The sequence below is a fragment of the Danio rerio genome, chromosome 17, assembly GCF_049306965.1.
Source record: "Danio rerio strain Tuebingen ecotype United States chromosome 17, GRCz12tu, whole genome shotgun sequence".
Taxonomy (NCBI): domain Eukaryota; kingdom Metazoa; phylum Chordata; class Actinopteri; order Cypriniformes; family Danionidae; genus Danio; species Danio rerio.
Genome location: NC_133192.1, coordinates 41,046,752 through 41,060,932, shown reverse-complemented (window position 1 = coordinate 41,060,932; position 14,181 = coordinate 41,046,752). Strand labels below are relative to the sequence as shown.

Below are 14,181 nucleotides of genomic sequence, written 5' to 3'. Positions count from 1 at the left end.
TTTTTTTAACTTCTTTTTGATATAGTCCCATTGAGATTGCCTGTATTTAAATACTCCCTGATGTACACCAGTGCGAATAGTCAAAAAGTAAGTCTTAAATCCTTCATTCAACATCAAATTTGATGTTTAAAGTGAAAGGAATGAAAAACAAAATTGAATTTGAAGGTGGCCTGTGTTTTATTGATCGATAAAAAAACTGCATCTCTGCATCAAGAAGGCTTCCGTGTCTTAGGTTTGAGTCTCTCTGGGGATCGACACGTCCTGCATAGAAAAGCGAATTAACAGAGGCAATATGTCAGCTATCATATCCATTTAACAGCAACCAAAAAGACTGCCTTAAACTTTATCTATATGCCAAATCCAGCCTCTGATCTTGTGACGTGAAATGATATTCGTAGCTAACTTGTACAGAGGCTATTGCTAATTGGCTACCGCCCAAAGCCAGGCCACCGTTGCGGTAAAAAGAGTGCAGATGAAAGAACAGCAAATATAATCCGAAGATATCTGATTTCATCAGAGATCGCTGTACAAATGGTTTCTCGAGGCTAGAAGAGAGGCCCTGTTGCTGGCTCTTACCACATGTATCACTCATCGTCATCCACATGGATTATGACATCTGATAGCGCTGATATAGCTCTGAAAAAACTGGGATGGAGCGTCAGATGTAAGATAAAGTTTACTGCAAATATCACCTTAGTTGCGCAATTGTGATTTTATGTATTTGTTTTGTTGCATTGAATTACTCATAAATCATGCATTCATTAACTTTCCTTCAGCTTATTCTCTATTTTTAGAGGTCACCAAAGCGGAATGAACCAAACTGTTTTGGCACAGTGGAATGAACAACTATTCCAGTATATGTTTTACATAGCGGATTCCCTTCCAGCCACAACCCAGTACTGGAAAACACCCGTACACACTCATTCACACACACTCACTCATACACTATGGCCAATTTAGTTAATTCAATTCACCTAGCGCATGTCTTTGGACTGTAAGGGAAACCGGAGCACCTGAAGGAAACCCACACGAACTCGGGGAAAACATGCAATCATTAAATCATTATAAATCATTTATCTTTTTTTTTTTTTTTTTAAAGTGTCCTCAAAACATCATGAAAATATGAATATTCAACTCTTGTCTGGTGTTGTATAATTGGGGATAATTCATCGCCTCCAGCAACCTGTCACTCATGAGGTCACAGCAATCAGCAAACAAAAGAGATCTAATGAATACCTGATGGATGAAGTCTTTTATTTTTTTTTATTTTTTGACTTTACATCACACGAGAGACGAAAAGATGGGCATAGATAATTGTAAAGATTAGTTTTTTTTTTTTTTTTTTTTACTGAAATTGTATAGTGTTTTTTTTATTTAAAAAGATGGTCTCTTTGCACTTAAAAAAATCTTTTTATTTGTAAAGAACCCTTAATTAAATGCATTAACGTATGTGTAAATTAACTGCCAAAGCACATAATTAATGCTTTTCTTGAGCTCAACAATCTACACTGTCTACATTTTCTCAATAGATTTCCTTTTTAAAATGTTTATAAGCCTTATTCTTAAATTATAAACAATTTCCAACCAACCAATCATATTATTTACTTATTTTAATTAAACAAAATGTATGACCAGCTTTGTTCAGATAAAGTTTATCCTCTCTTTTCTGCAAAGCAAATGAATTTATAATCCAAATAGTTCAAATTCTAACAAATATTACTTATGTAGGTCATAACAGTGGTGCAGAGGGTAGCATGATCACCTCACAGCAAGAAGGTCACTGGTTCGAGCTGATTGTCTTTTCTGTGTGGAGTTGGTATGTTCTCCCCATGTTCGCATGGGTTTCCTCTGGTTGCTCCAGTTTCCCCTATACAGTCCAAAGACACAGGGTGAATTAAATAAGCTAAATCAGCTTTTATTGTATTAGTGTGTGTGTGAAAGAGTGTGTATGGATGTTTCCCAATCTTGGGTTGTGGCTGGAAGGGTATCTGCTGTGTAAAACAAATGCTGGATAAGTTGGCGGTTCATTTTGCTGTTGCAACCCCTGATTGATAAAAGGACTAAGCTGAAATGAAAATGAATGAATGAATGAATGAATGAATGAATGAATGAATGAATGAATTACTTATATATGCAGAAACACACACATACAAATGCAAATTAAGGCTACTTTTGGCCTACATACAGTAGCCATACATGTTTTTTCCATAAAAAAGGGATTGAAACACACTGACACAAAAGGAGCCAAGTTATGTACTTCAGATAGTGTATTATTAAATATATTACATTTAAGGTTACATATACAATTCAATTTAAATTTATTTTAAAGAATGTCCAAGAATGCCCACGGTATGCCTCACCTATGAGGTATGTTGTCACATTTCACTTCCGCTGTGTTGGGGTGAATACTGAAAAAGTGTTTACTGTAATTATGATTCGAAGCCACATATTTGTACTAGATACGTGTTAAGTTACTTTAAAATATGTCATATTAAGGGCATCCACTGTGTAAGAATAGTGTGTAGTATGACGGAATAGTTGGTGGTTCCTTCCGCTGTGGCAGCCCCTGATAAATAAGGAACTAATCAGAAGGAATATAAAGTTAATGTCAGAATTATTTGCCCCATTATTTTTTTTCTCTTTTTTTCTCTTTTTCTATTTTCCAAATGTTGTTTAACAGTGCAAGGAAATTTTCACAGTATGTCTGATACTATTTTTTTCTTTTAAAAATTGTCTTATTTGTTTATTTCGGCTAGAATAAAAGCTGTTTTTAAATTTTTAAGCACCATTTTAAGGTCAAAATTATTATTTTTTCGATAGTCTACAGAACAAATCATACAATAACTTTCCTAATTACCCTAACCTGCCTAGTTATCCTAACCTGGTTATTAAGCCTTTAAATGTCACTTTAGGCTGTGTAAAAGTGTCTTGAAAAATATCTAATCAAATATTATTTACTGTCATCATGGCAAAGATAAAATAAATCATTTATTAGAGATGAGTTATTGAAACTGTTTAGAAATGTGTTGAAAAAAATTTTCTCTCCGTTAAACAGAAATTAGGGGAAAAAATAAACAGGGGGCTAATAATTCTGACCTCAACTGTATGTCGTATAAAAAATGTGTCAGGTTGTTTTTAATTTTCATATTAACAAGCATTTAATTTCATCATCATTTCAAACCATGTATAAAAATCTCAAACTAATTCGGGTACACTTTTGTTTGTCACAACTTATGCAATTAACAGGCTTATCACCTGCCTATTATTAATAACAATATAGTAGTTATAAAGTCTTCCCTAATCCTCCCACCCAAAACCTAAACCCAACTTCTATAGCCTACCTTTCTAAGTTTTATTACAATTAATAGTTTATTGAGCTAGTTGATGGGTTCTTAGCGTGAATTGTGGCTTAAAATAAAGTGTTACACATAATTCTAATTCTGGTTTATTGAATACAATTTCATGTTTTATTTACATTCACCTGTTTAAACTTTATTGTTAAAAACCAGAGATCAGTGAGTTCACATAAATAGCTCCAGTGCAGTGGGTTTGTCTAAGATTTATCACGAGACCATAAAGATTTTTTTCAGATCCCTGATAACATTTAAAAAGATATTTAACGACAACTTCTGTTCATGTCAACATATACTGTACTTCACAATCTGAGATTTGTTTCAACGCGCTCGATCGCTCCGGTATCCTGCGTAAACATTCCTGCATAAATAAACATTGTTTGGACGTTAGGAAACAATAGCCATATAGACAAAACAATCCCCTTTTTACAGAATCGTACTAAAGGTGTGCAGCCACACGAACCGAGGATTCCTCCAAAGTTATGCGGGCCCCACATTCCGCACATGCACCTTGAGCAGCGGGAACTCGATCACAGACTCCTGCGTTCGAGCGTGTCGAGTTACCAGCATTTCCTGTGTCTCATATCTGGAGCGAGCGAAATCTCCAATGGAGCAAAGTAATGCGAGATGGGAGTGGTTCCGTTATGAGGTCACGGTGAGGGACTGAGCGCGCAGCAGCGATCGAGCGCGAGCGCTAGACATGAGAAGGACGCGATTGCTGGAAACGATTATTCGCACAGCTGAATGAATCTCTGACTGCTGACAACAATAAAAGCACAGAAGCGCGATTCCTTCGACAGGGAACTACCGAAAAGCGGCGCGCTCTGGCTTTATAGGCGCAGGACAGGCTAGGAAGACTCCAAGGAAGAGGCGCGTGAGGAAAGTTTTCCTGCGCGAAAACAAACTGGACGGAACAGTGCCGAGATCGTGACGCATAAGCCATGCACTGGTTGTACAGCGTGGGATAGTTCTTCTGGTGTCTTTCATCCGAAGGGGATGCCTTTTTGGTGGCTTTCATCAACAAAAGTTTAACGTCAGGAGCGTCGTTGCTTTTTTCGACAAGAAAACTGGTTTAATTCGGAACGGAACATTTCTCGCGCTCGTCCGGTTATTATCGTTCGGTTTATTTGTTGCTTTGGCAGGAGGATCCCTTCCTCATCGCCTAGTTTTTGGGGGACAGGGGGCGGGTTGGATTTCTATATTTTTTCACTTTTCCCCCATGGCCTCCTCCAGGATGTATCTTCTTGTGAAATGCATGCTGATTCTCCAACTTGTGGTGTTGATCGCGAAGAACAGTCGGGCGCTCATTTGTTTGCCCTGTGACAAGTCCAAATGCGAGGAGCCCAAGCCCTGCACGGGCTCGGTGGTGCTGGGGATCTGCGGCTGCTGCTCGGTTTGTGCCAAGCAGAAGAACGAGAGCTGCGGCGGCGTTTACGGTCTGTACGGGACCTGCGACCGCGGACTCCGGTGCGTGATCAGACCCCCGTTAAACGGCGGCTCCATCACGCAGTACGAGGTCGGAAATTGCGAAGGTTTGTATATGCGCATTTCATCCACTCTCTGAAAGTTGTCACCTGTGAGCATTGCGTTAATGGGGAATTAAAACAAATCACATCACCTCTGCCTCCGTCTGGATATTGGCGAAACTAAACTAAAGCGGATATGTTCTGGCAAGCCTATTAAAGCTGCTTATATTGTAAAACTTGATATATTCAATTCAAGACCTTGCAGTATTGTTTCACAATTCTAGTCACATCTCTGTAGTGATATACACTTCTGCTGTGTTCGCAAACTTACCACAAATCTGAATACTACAGATCACACATCTATTGTGATCACACATCTATTCCCATTGGGGATACTTTATTTTTGCCCATTTCGAGGGATGTAAACAAAAGCAATGGTCCCGTATTAACTATTTTACATTTTTAATTTCTGTTGAATCCACAAGTTGATAAATAATGTTATGATGGCTGCTTTGACATTAAGTTATCATTAAATTTCCTCTTGTTACAGTTATGCAATAGTTTTGATAACAAGCAGTAAATGTTTATGGGCCAATGAAATAAACACATTGAAATGGTCTATAGACTAGCAGCAGTATGAGTAGTTAGTATACATAGCAGCTTTACTGGTTCTTATTTGTTATATAGAAGTACATTTTTGTCTCAAAACACATTTTAGTGATATTTATTTCAGTATTCTTACTAATAAGATAGAAATGTTTGAATGCACAGTTGGAATTATGAGTCAGAATGAAAGTTCAGCTATTTTACATCAATGTAACAAGCAGCTGTGGACTGCATGGAATGCGAATATCTTGTTTCACAAACAAAGATCACTAAATAATTGAATAGCAAATAAACAAATTGTTTAGTATATGATGTACTAAATAAATCTGAAGTCCATCTGAAATAAATACATGTTTCTCACTAGTGGAATATTTTTTTTGTGATGGAAAAAAATGAACAACCTATAGAGTTAGTGTTAAAAACAATTATTATTAAAATGGCTTGCCACACTCTCTCTCTATACACACACACAAAAAGAAATGTGTGATTTGTGCTATATTAATACAGCGTGTTTTGTTCTGTAGCTTATGAATGAAATGACCCATTCTCAGTTCTTATTAGACATCGTAATGTGATTGTGAATTCACTATGGAGAGGATAGTAAAAGCATGGGGCTGAATGTCAGCTTAAGTCCATTTTACTACACAATAACACCCTGGTATAGCCTTGCCTGTATAAGTGATGTTTGTTGTTGGAGAAGAGGTGAGCTGGTTAATGTGTTTGCAGCATGTCGATTTTCTGTTTCTTTGGGTTAAAGGATTCCGTGCTGTTTTTGGATGTGGTGCCAGCCTCGCTCTTTCCGCAGAGGCTTGTTGGTTTTTCATAGGAATGTCTGCTATGCAACTTCACTTGCGCCTCATATCGTCGAGGGACGTGCGCTTCTGTCATGAGCCTTCCCAGGATGCGTTTTACTCATCCTCACCTTGAATCTGCTAATTGTGCTGTCAAACGCACGTCTTAGCTCAGGGTCTGCTCTCTATAGGGTTTCTCTCTGTGTTTTGCATACTTTTTAATCCTGGATTAGTACGTTTTGCACTTGTACTTTTGAAGGTTGTTTTTAAATTCCGTTATGAAGCCTTGTGTACACATAGTCTGAGAAGCGCATTGTTCAACACCAAAGCCTATCATGTGCCTTTGTGTTGTTGCATGAACTTTCACTTGCTCTTTAGTTTTCACTTCTGAGATGAATATGATGGAAAACATGCTGGAGAGGGAAACCAATAGTACTTTATGTGATGTTTCACAGATCTTTAACAGTTGGAATCTGTATTCGTCCAATCAGTGTTATTGATCTCATAAATATGCAAATAACTCGGTTTACAGTTGTATTTTGAAATAAACACAATCATTGTGAGCCTTACCCTAAACTATACAGATATAACTCGATGTTGTCTATCAAATAAGATAATTTATTGATTATTCAATAATGTAAATGATTAAAGGTTTATCCAACCTAATCCTTTTGACATAATGTACTCTTCCTCATGCTGTGCCAAATGTAAATGCCCTCAAATAACTGATGCTTTAGGAAATGAACAAGATAAAACAACATCTGTTGACAGTGTGCAAATTATACATTGACTTATGCCTGCAGGCACAGGACATCAACTCGACGTCATGTTGATGTTGTACCCCAATGTCGTGGGGACGTTGGATTTTGTTTGGAAATGAATATCGGGTAGAACCCAACGTCAGGTCGGCGTCAATGTCCAACATCCAACCTAAAATCAACCTAAAATCTATCAAATATCAACGTCTAATCATTTTACACCTTAATGATGTGTGGACGTTACCACTATGACATCTATCAGACATTGGATTTTGGTCACTTTCCAACACAACCTAAAATCAACCAAATATGAATGTAATTTAACACCGTTTTTGAACGTCAAAAAAACTTTGTCCTTAGACACTGGCTAGACATTGAATTTTGATCACCTAATGTCATGACCTAAATCTAACCTAATGTCAACATCTTATGATGTTTTGTGCCTTTTTGGTCAACCTTTTTCGATAGTAGTTTAGTATACATGCTTCAGTGAATCAAATTTATCAATCTATTTCAATTGATTCATTCATTCATTTTCTTTTTGGCTTAGTCCCTTTATTTATCTGGGGCGCCACAGTGGAGTGAACCACCAACTTATCCAGCATATGTTTTATGCAGCGAATACCCTTCCAGCTGCAACCCATCACTGGAAAACACCCATACATGCTCATTTTACAATTTTAGCTTACCTAATTTACCTATAACACATGTCTTTGGACTTGGGGGAGCACCCAGAGGAAACCCATGCAAATGGGGGAGAACATGCAAACTCCACACAGAAATGCCAACTGACCCAGCCAGGGGTCAAACTAGTAACCTTTTTGACAGCACTACCTATTCTGCCACAGCATCACCCATATGTAAATTACATATAATTAATTAATAAAATGTATACATTTTCAGTGTTTTGAGAAATATTTAGTGACTATTTTAGAGGTTACTGTAGGTCAAACTTTACAAAAAATGCTACATGCAGATATAAACATCTATTTTAAAAGAAATATGTTTTGTGAAGACTTGAAATGTTTATCAGTGCTCTAGAACTGGAGCCCTTTACTTTTGAAGTGCTCAACCATATACATCTTTTGATGTTTACAGTGGGATCCTAATTTAGTTTTGATGTCCTTTGGGGAGGGGGGGAGGGGGTCAAGCATTAATTTAGGGGGTTAATCCCCTCAAACCCCCCTGTAATTCGCACCCTGTCAGTTGATGAATTGTGAGCTGCTTTTCTACTGCACATTACAGTTTGGTATGATTTTTTTTTAGCTCAATTTGCATTTCCACTGCAGTTTAGTACTGATTATTAAACATGGGATTAACACTTAATTTGTATATCGCCTCTAACTTTCAGAATAACTTTTTAACTTTGTGTCATCCCATCCACTGGTTTAGTTTTTAGACTACCAATGAGAGGAACATCTGGACTTCTTCACCTGTTCCACTGGCAATGATGCTGTCATTTCAGGTGTTGGTTTGTTTGCTGTGGTATAAAATTATCTTACATTATCACAGCGCTGATAACTATTTAAATATAGACCATTTCTATGTAGTCATCGGCTCATGAACATTTCCTGCTTGTTATCTAACTGTTTACTAGCTGTAACAAGAGGCAGTTCAATCTTAACTTCATGTTAACAGCTATCATAACATTATTTATCAATATGTGGCTCTTTTTGGATTCCCAGAAGCTACAGAAATTAAAAATGTAAAACAGGAAATGTGTTGGGACCTTTGTTTTTGTTTACATCCCTCAAAATGGTCTATAGTGGCTTTAGAGTCTTGCCTTCATAATCAATTGCCACTATTAATGACGAATCTCAGATTAATTAGTCATCAGCAGTGAGTAAACATAACATTTTGGTAACGGTACAGCTTGCTTGGAAATTGGCACTGAAAATGTAGCAGGTACTGGGAATTGAATACAGTGGAAAAACACCCAAATGCTTCTCTTCTGAAACAAAACGATAGGTGTGTGATTAAAAATAATTCAAATGTAATAAATTATCATGGTGGTGCATTTCTATGTGGAGTTTGCATGTTGCATGCATGTTGCATGTTTCTATGTGGAGCATCTTCTCTCTCATGCTCTTGATTCCTCACAAGTCCAAATACATGCGCTATAGGTGAATTGGGTAAACTAAATTGTCAGTAGAGTGTGTATGTCCTGGTCTTCCAGGTTGGGGGTTGAGCATTGAGCTAAAGACTCACCACATAAAAACTAGACGTTACGAAACACCAACATGGTGTGACTAAATATCAACTTTAATATAAACGGCTCTAGGAGTAAACGATCAAGAACTGATTGATGAGTTCATGCTTAAAGGTACAGTAGGTGATTGTCTTCAGAAACATTTTTTTGTTGTGCTGGTTGAAAGTCTCTTCACAGTCCAATGGTTATGATTAAAGTAAATGATTTAAATGTATTTATATGTATTTTTATATTCAGGGTAAATCATAAAACTAAAAAAATGTTCACCCATTTAAATAATGTCGGGCCGACATCTCCCATAATTCCGATAAGCAGCTCAAACTGTCTGTCAGCAAATGTAGATTCGGACTTCTGCACATCTGTTCACGCAGATCCGCCATTCGCGCGTGCATGCCTGCATGAGCGCCATGCGTTCACGAGACAATCACAGAAACGGTGAAATCAAATGCTAAATTGAAACTTTTGAAAATCCTGAATCAATATTAGAGTTACTTTTGCATGCTGGAGGAAGGACGACACCCTAGCTGAAGTATTACTCTTAAACAGGTACTGTTCTAAACTATTTTAGTCAGGCTAAGCTTATGTTAGATTGTGTTGTTATGAATTGCTTATATGCACAGACATGTTGTTCAGTGACTGAAATTTCCCGGCGAAAGATTGATTTTCAGTTTTAAAAGGGACCTTTTAAATCAGCATCAGTGATGTAGATTTTTATTTAGTACAACAACTAAACATCAATAAATAGCGGTATTCCGCCTAACCTGCTTTATTGAACTGAAGTTGCTTTTATATTCACATTGGTTCATTTTTAAACAATGACAGCCTTCCTATACTGTTTACTATGCTCCTCTGAATATTGAACATTATATTATATAATAGTTGTATATATATATATATATATATATATATATATATATATATATATATATATATATATATATATATATAATAGTAGTATAATAGTTCATGAATATTGACATGAACTAATGGGTTGTCTGCTTTTGTGACGTGTCGCTTGCGTTTGCGATTTTAGTAGGCATGGCTTAGAATCACAGTCCCTCCCTGCCGCCCAGAGATAATATGCTAAGCGGTTAGCATTTTGGCAGATCATCTACTGCACCTTTAACAAGACAATCAGCATGTTTCGAAACTTGTGTAAAGGCCAATTCAAACAGCAAACAAAAACAAACAAATGATATTGTTATGTCATTATATATAGAATGTTGTGTAAAAAAATCATCTACTCACTGACTCAACAAGTGCCACACACAATATTTAAATAACTAAATAAATAATATAAATAATTAAAAATAATTAACTAACTATAGGATACTTTTCAGGGCTTAAAAAAACAATAACATGAAGCATATACGATCGCTTATCAGATTAAGCCCAAGTTTGTTGTCGTTTGTTGGAGAATCATATCACACTTTGATTCACAGACTTTCCACAATCTAACAAGCACCAATTGAACATGTTCAGTTAGGTGAAAACAAATGTTGACAGGGGTAGCACAATCATCTAACAGACTTGTTTGTCTGTGCGGTGTGAATTGGCCTTAGGAAGTGAGAATTCCGTGTCACTTGTGGAGCAAATATTACAGCACGTTTATATTACTTCAGAAGGCATCATTAGAGTTCTGTATATTATCGCCATGTTCTTTTGTGCTTGCTTTCAGAAGCCTTTGAGGCGAAGTGTGTTAGTCATATACATCTGGGATTATGTGAGGTTGAGTAAAGGATGAGTAGATTTTCATTTTTGGGTGAAATATCCCTTTAAGTCATAAATCTTTACTGAAACTTTACAGACCCGATGAAGCAAACTTTCACAATGTGTTGTCATCTTCAAAAAAATAACCCTATAGCTCAAAAACTGGCACAGCAACGATCAAAACAGTCATATTAGCTATTTAGACACATGCTTGTACACTCTATCAGAGCAGTTTTTTTCTTTGAAAAGTCCCATAGCTTGTTAAGTCTGTGTTTGGACCGCCGACTTGGTCAGAGGACATGCATCGCAATGTCACGGGTCAGGTTTCAGCATGGCTGGCTATGAAAATTGAAGGCGTCTCGACCGTTTGACATGTAACTGGCGGGGTGACATCTGCTGTACTTCAGCCAAGAAAACACTGCGGCATTGAGTGCCACCGCTTTGGCTGTCAGATAAATGAGTCAGATGAGAGAGCTGCGAATAACACCACAGGCCAAGTCCTGCTAACCTCCACCCTCACATGCTAACAAACTGACACCTCAGAGGGACTTAACAGTGAATTAGTCACGAAAGTACCATGCCTGCCGTGGGTCACCATGAATTATGAATATCTCAAAGTCCTATGTGTTGTGCGACATCAAAGATGGCCTTTAAAAGAAAAGTTCAGCCAAACACTGACATTTCTGTCATCATTCATCCAACCTCGTGTCATTCTAAACCTGTGTTGCTCTTTCGTTCTTGTGCTGAATACGGAAGATAGATTTTTGAAGAAAATAGCTACTGTTTTCAATTAATTGAAAATGATTGACAACTAGAATTGTCAAGCTTCAAAAAGGACACTTTAAATGGCTCTTTAGACCAGAATTTTAACTTTCAAAGTGTTTTATCAGAGTTGAAAACATTCGAGTTTGCTATGACATGAAGCAGAGCTCTCGGCTAAGATTGTTTTAATGAGTGTTTGTGCTCCTAATTGAAAAGAAAATGATAATAATAATATAAATTGAGGGAGCAGGAAACATTTAGGAGCACTGACAATTAAATTTTTCTTATTCTTTCAGCAAAATGCAATTACTGTTAAGTGAGTGTGACCTCTAGAAACAAACTAAAACATTAAGATAAATTAAAGCAGTGTTTATGTTTACATGTGAAAGAAAGTATTGGCAAAATAATATCTGGATAGGGCTGGGCGATACAGCAAAAAAAAAAAAAAAATAAAATAAATAAAATCACAATATCTTGTTTAATAACATTCAATATCGATAATTATTAAATATTTTTTTAACATTAAATTTCTGAATTTCATGATTTTTTTTATCATCAACCACTTTATTTTAATTTACCAACATTACTGAGACAAATAGTTTTAATAGTCAAAAACAAAGTTCATGATCTGATGAAAAATGGACAAACCATTGCTGCAGCTCTGATACAAGTTAATGGAGAAGATTGAAAAGCGCTTCAGTGTTTGGATCTGCTGTGTTTGAGGTAATTAGTCAACTGTTATTGTGTATATTCCGTACAAAGGTTGAAGCAGATTGGTTAATTCTACTTGTATGAATCACTGCGCTAGCAACATTCTGATAAGTTCAGATGTTTTTCAACTAGGAAAATTGTAAATGACAAACATACACCCTAAGCTTATCGGCATTCCATCCAAGGCACACACTCCGCAAATTTTACCGAAACTGTATACCAATTTTTTTTTTATCATTAATGGTGTGCAGTCAATAAATGCCTATGAAGATTTTATCGCCCAGCCCTAAATTTGGAGGCTACAAACTTTCAGAATATGAAAAAATAGTTGATTTTGTTATTCTGTTTTCTAAAATAATCACTTATTGCATGCGTAAAAAAGACATCTATTACAAAACAGAGCAGAATTTTTATCAAAAGCTGTATGTAATATATATATAAATAAATAGATAAATAAATATATACATAATATATTAGGCTATATAGACTGATACATTGTATTTATTTATTTAGTGTTACTAGCTGTTCCTTTAAGCATGGGGAGGCGAAAACAACAAGAATGCTTCTATTCGAATTGACTGTGAGGTTCATGTCCAAGTCCATAAATTCCTGTGCATTCCAAGGCATGAGATTACTTTGGACAGGCTGTTTACAGTGAACACATATATTCGAGATGATGGTCCTGAAATGCCTGCAGGCTCCTCTGGAGATGGGCTTACCAAGCACATCACATGGAGCACCCAGGGGGTTCAGTGTCAGGACCCTCCAGGTGAGCTTTCCCTGGGAAGTGATGTATGATGTCCCGCTTTTATATTCAGAGAAAGCAGTCAGGGGTCTCTGTGTGAAGCCGGCTGCGCTTGGCAGCTCTGTGACATTAGTTACTTTAGGTATTATCTCAACAAGAAAAGACTTTACACACAGCTCATACTGGTGGCTGAATCAATTTTGAAGAGCTCAAGTGTAGTCCTAGCGTTTTACATCGGCTAGTGAGCTCATTATCAGACCATTTTTCAAGAGACTGAAAGTTCATGCTGGAAATTTTTCAAATCTGTGAAATACTTGCTGTTTTTTTTTTGTTGTTGTTGTTGTTGTGCTTTTCTTGTGGAACTGCTTTGTTTGTTTTGTTGACATTCTGAGATTTTATCAGTGTTGTAAAAAATATGTCTTGTAAATCACAGATTGCTCTGTTTGTATGAACCAAGGCAGTAAAAAACTTGATATAGAGATTTAAAGGGGACCTATCATGTCCCTTTTTACAAGATGTAAAATAAGTCAATGATGTCTCCAGAGTGTGTATGTGAAGTCTCACCACAAATAATGTCAAATAACTATTTGAAACTGCCCCTTTTAGGCTTCCAAATTTAAATTTGTGCCGTTTTGGTTGCTGTCACAATAAATTCAAATAAAATTGTTCCCCTAGCACTCTTTTCAAAATAGAACAGAGCTACAAATGCCTATGTGTCAGCATAGTGGCAGTGTCAAAACAGGGATAATGCTATCTCTGTAAAAAACTGAAAATCTTAAAAGAAGTGGCTCAGAAGAAGGTAGTCTATGAAGACTATAGCATTTACTTTTGCATCCTAAAACTTGACATTTATGTTGCCTCCAATAGTCCACAAATAGTCCTCCAATAGTCCACAATATGGACCTTTTTGCTACAAATGTGTGCTTTTAGAAAAGGTACTGCTCATGTTTGTAACTCAAGGGTCCTTATTAATACCCCAAAGGTACATACTAGTACCTAAAAGCTCACAAATGTGTACCTCTTGAAAATTTCAGGTACTAATATACACCTTTGAGGTACAAATATGGACC

General features: G+C 36.6%; 1 protein-coding gene and 1 long non-coding RNA gene across 2 annotated transcripts in view; one reads left to right on the top strand and one right to left on the bottom strand.

The window, feature by feature from the left end:
• Nucleotides 1-170: 170 nt before the first annotated feature.
• Nucleotides 171-3,903, bottom strand: LOC141378438 (uncharacterized). Its single transcript, XR_012393074.1, has 3 exons — nt 3,817-3,903; nt 577-636; nt 171-261 (listed from the first exon to the last, which is right to left on the bottom strand). It is a non-coding gene; the product is annotated as an uncharacterized lncRNA (long non-coding RNA).
• Nucleotides 3,904-4,530: 627 nt separating this feature from the next.
• Nucleotides 4,531-14,181, top strand: part of crim1 (cysteine rich transmembrane BMP regulator 1 (chordin-like)) — a 258,179-nt gene continuing 248,528 nt past the window's right edge. The window contains 1 exon segment of the mRNA NM_212821.1: nt 4,531-4,885. Coding sequence (NP_997986.1) covers nt 4,573-4,885 — 313 coding nt within the window. The 5' untranslated portion in view covers nt 4,531-4,572.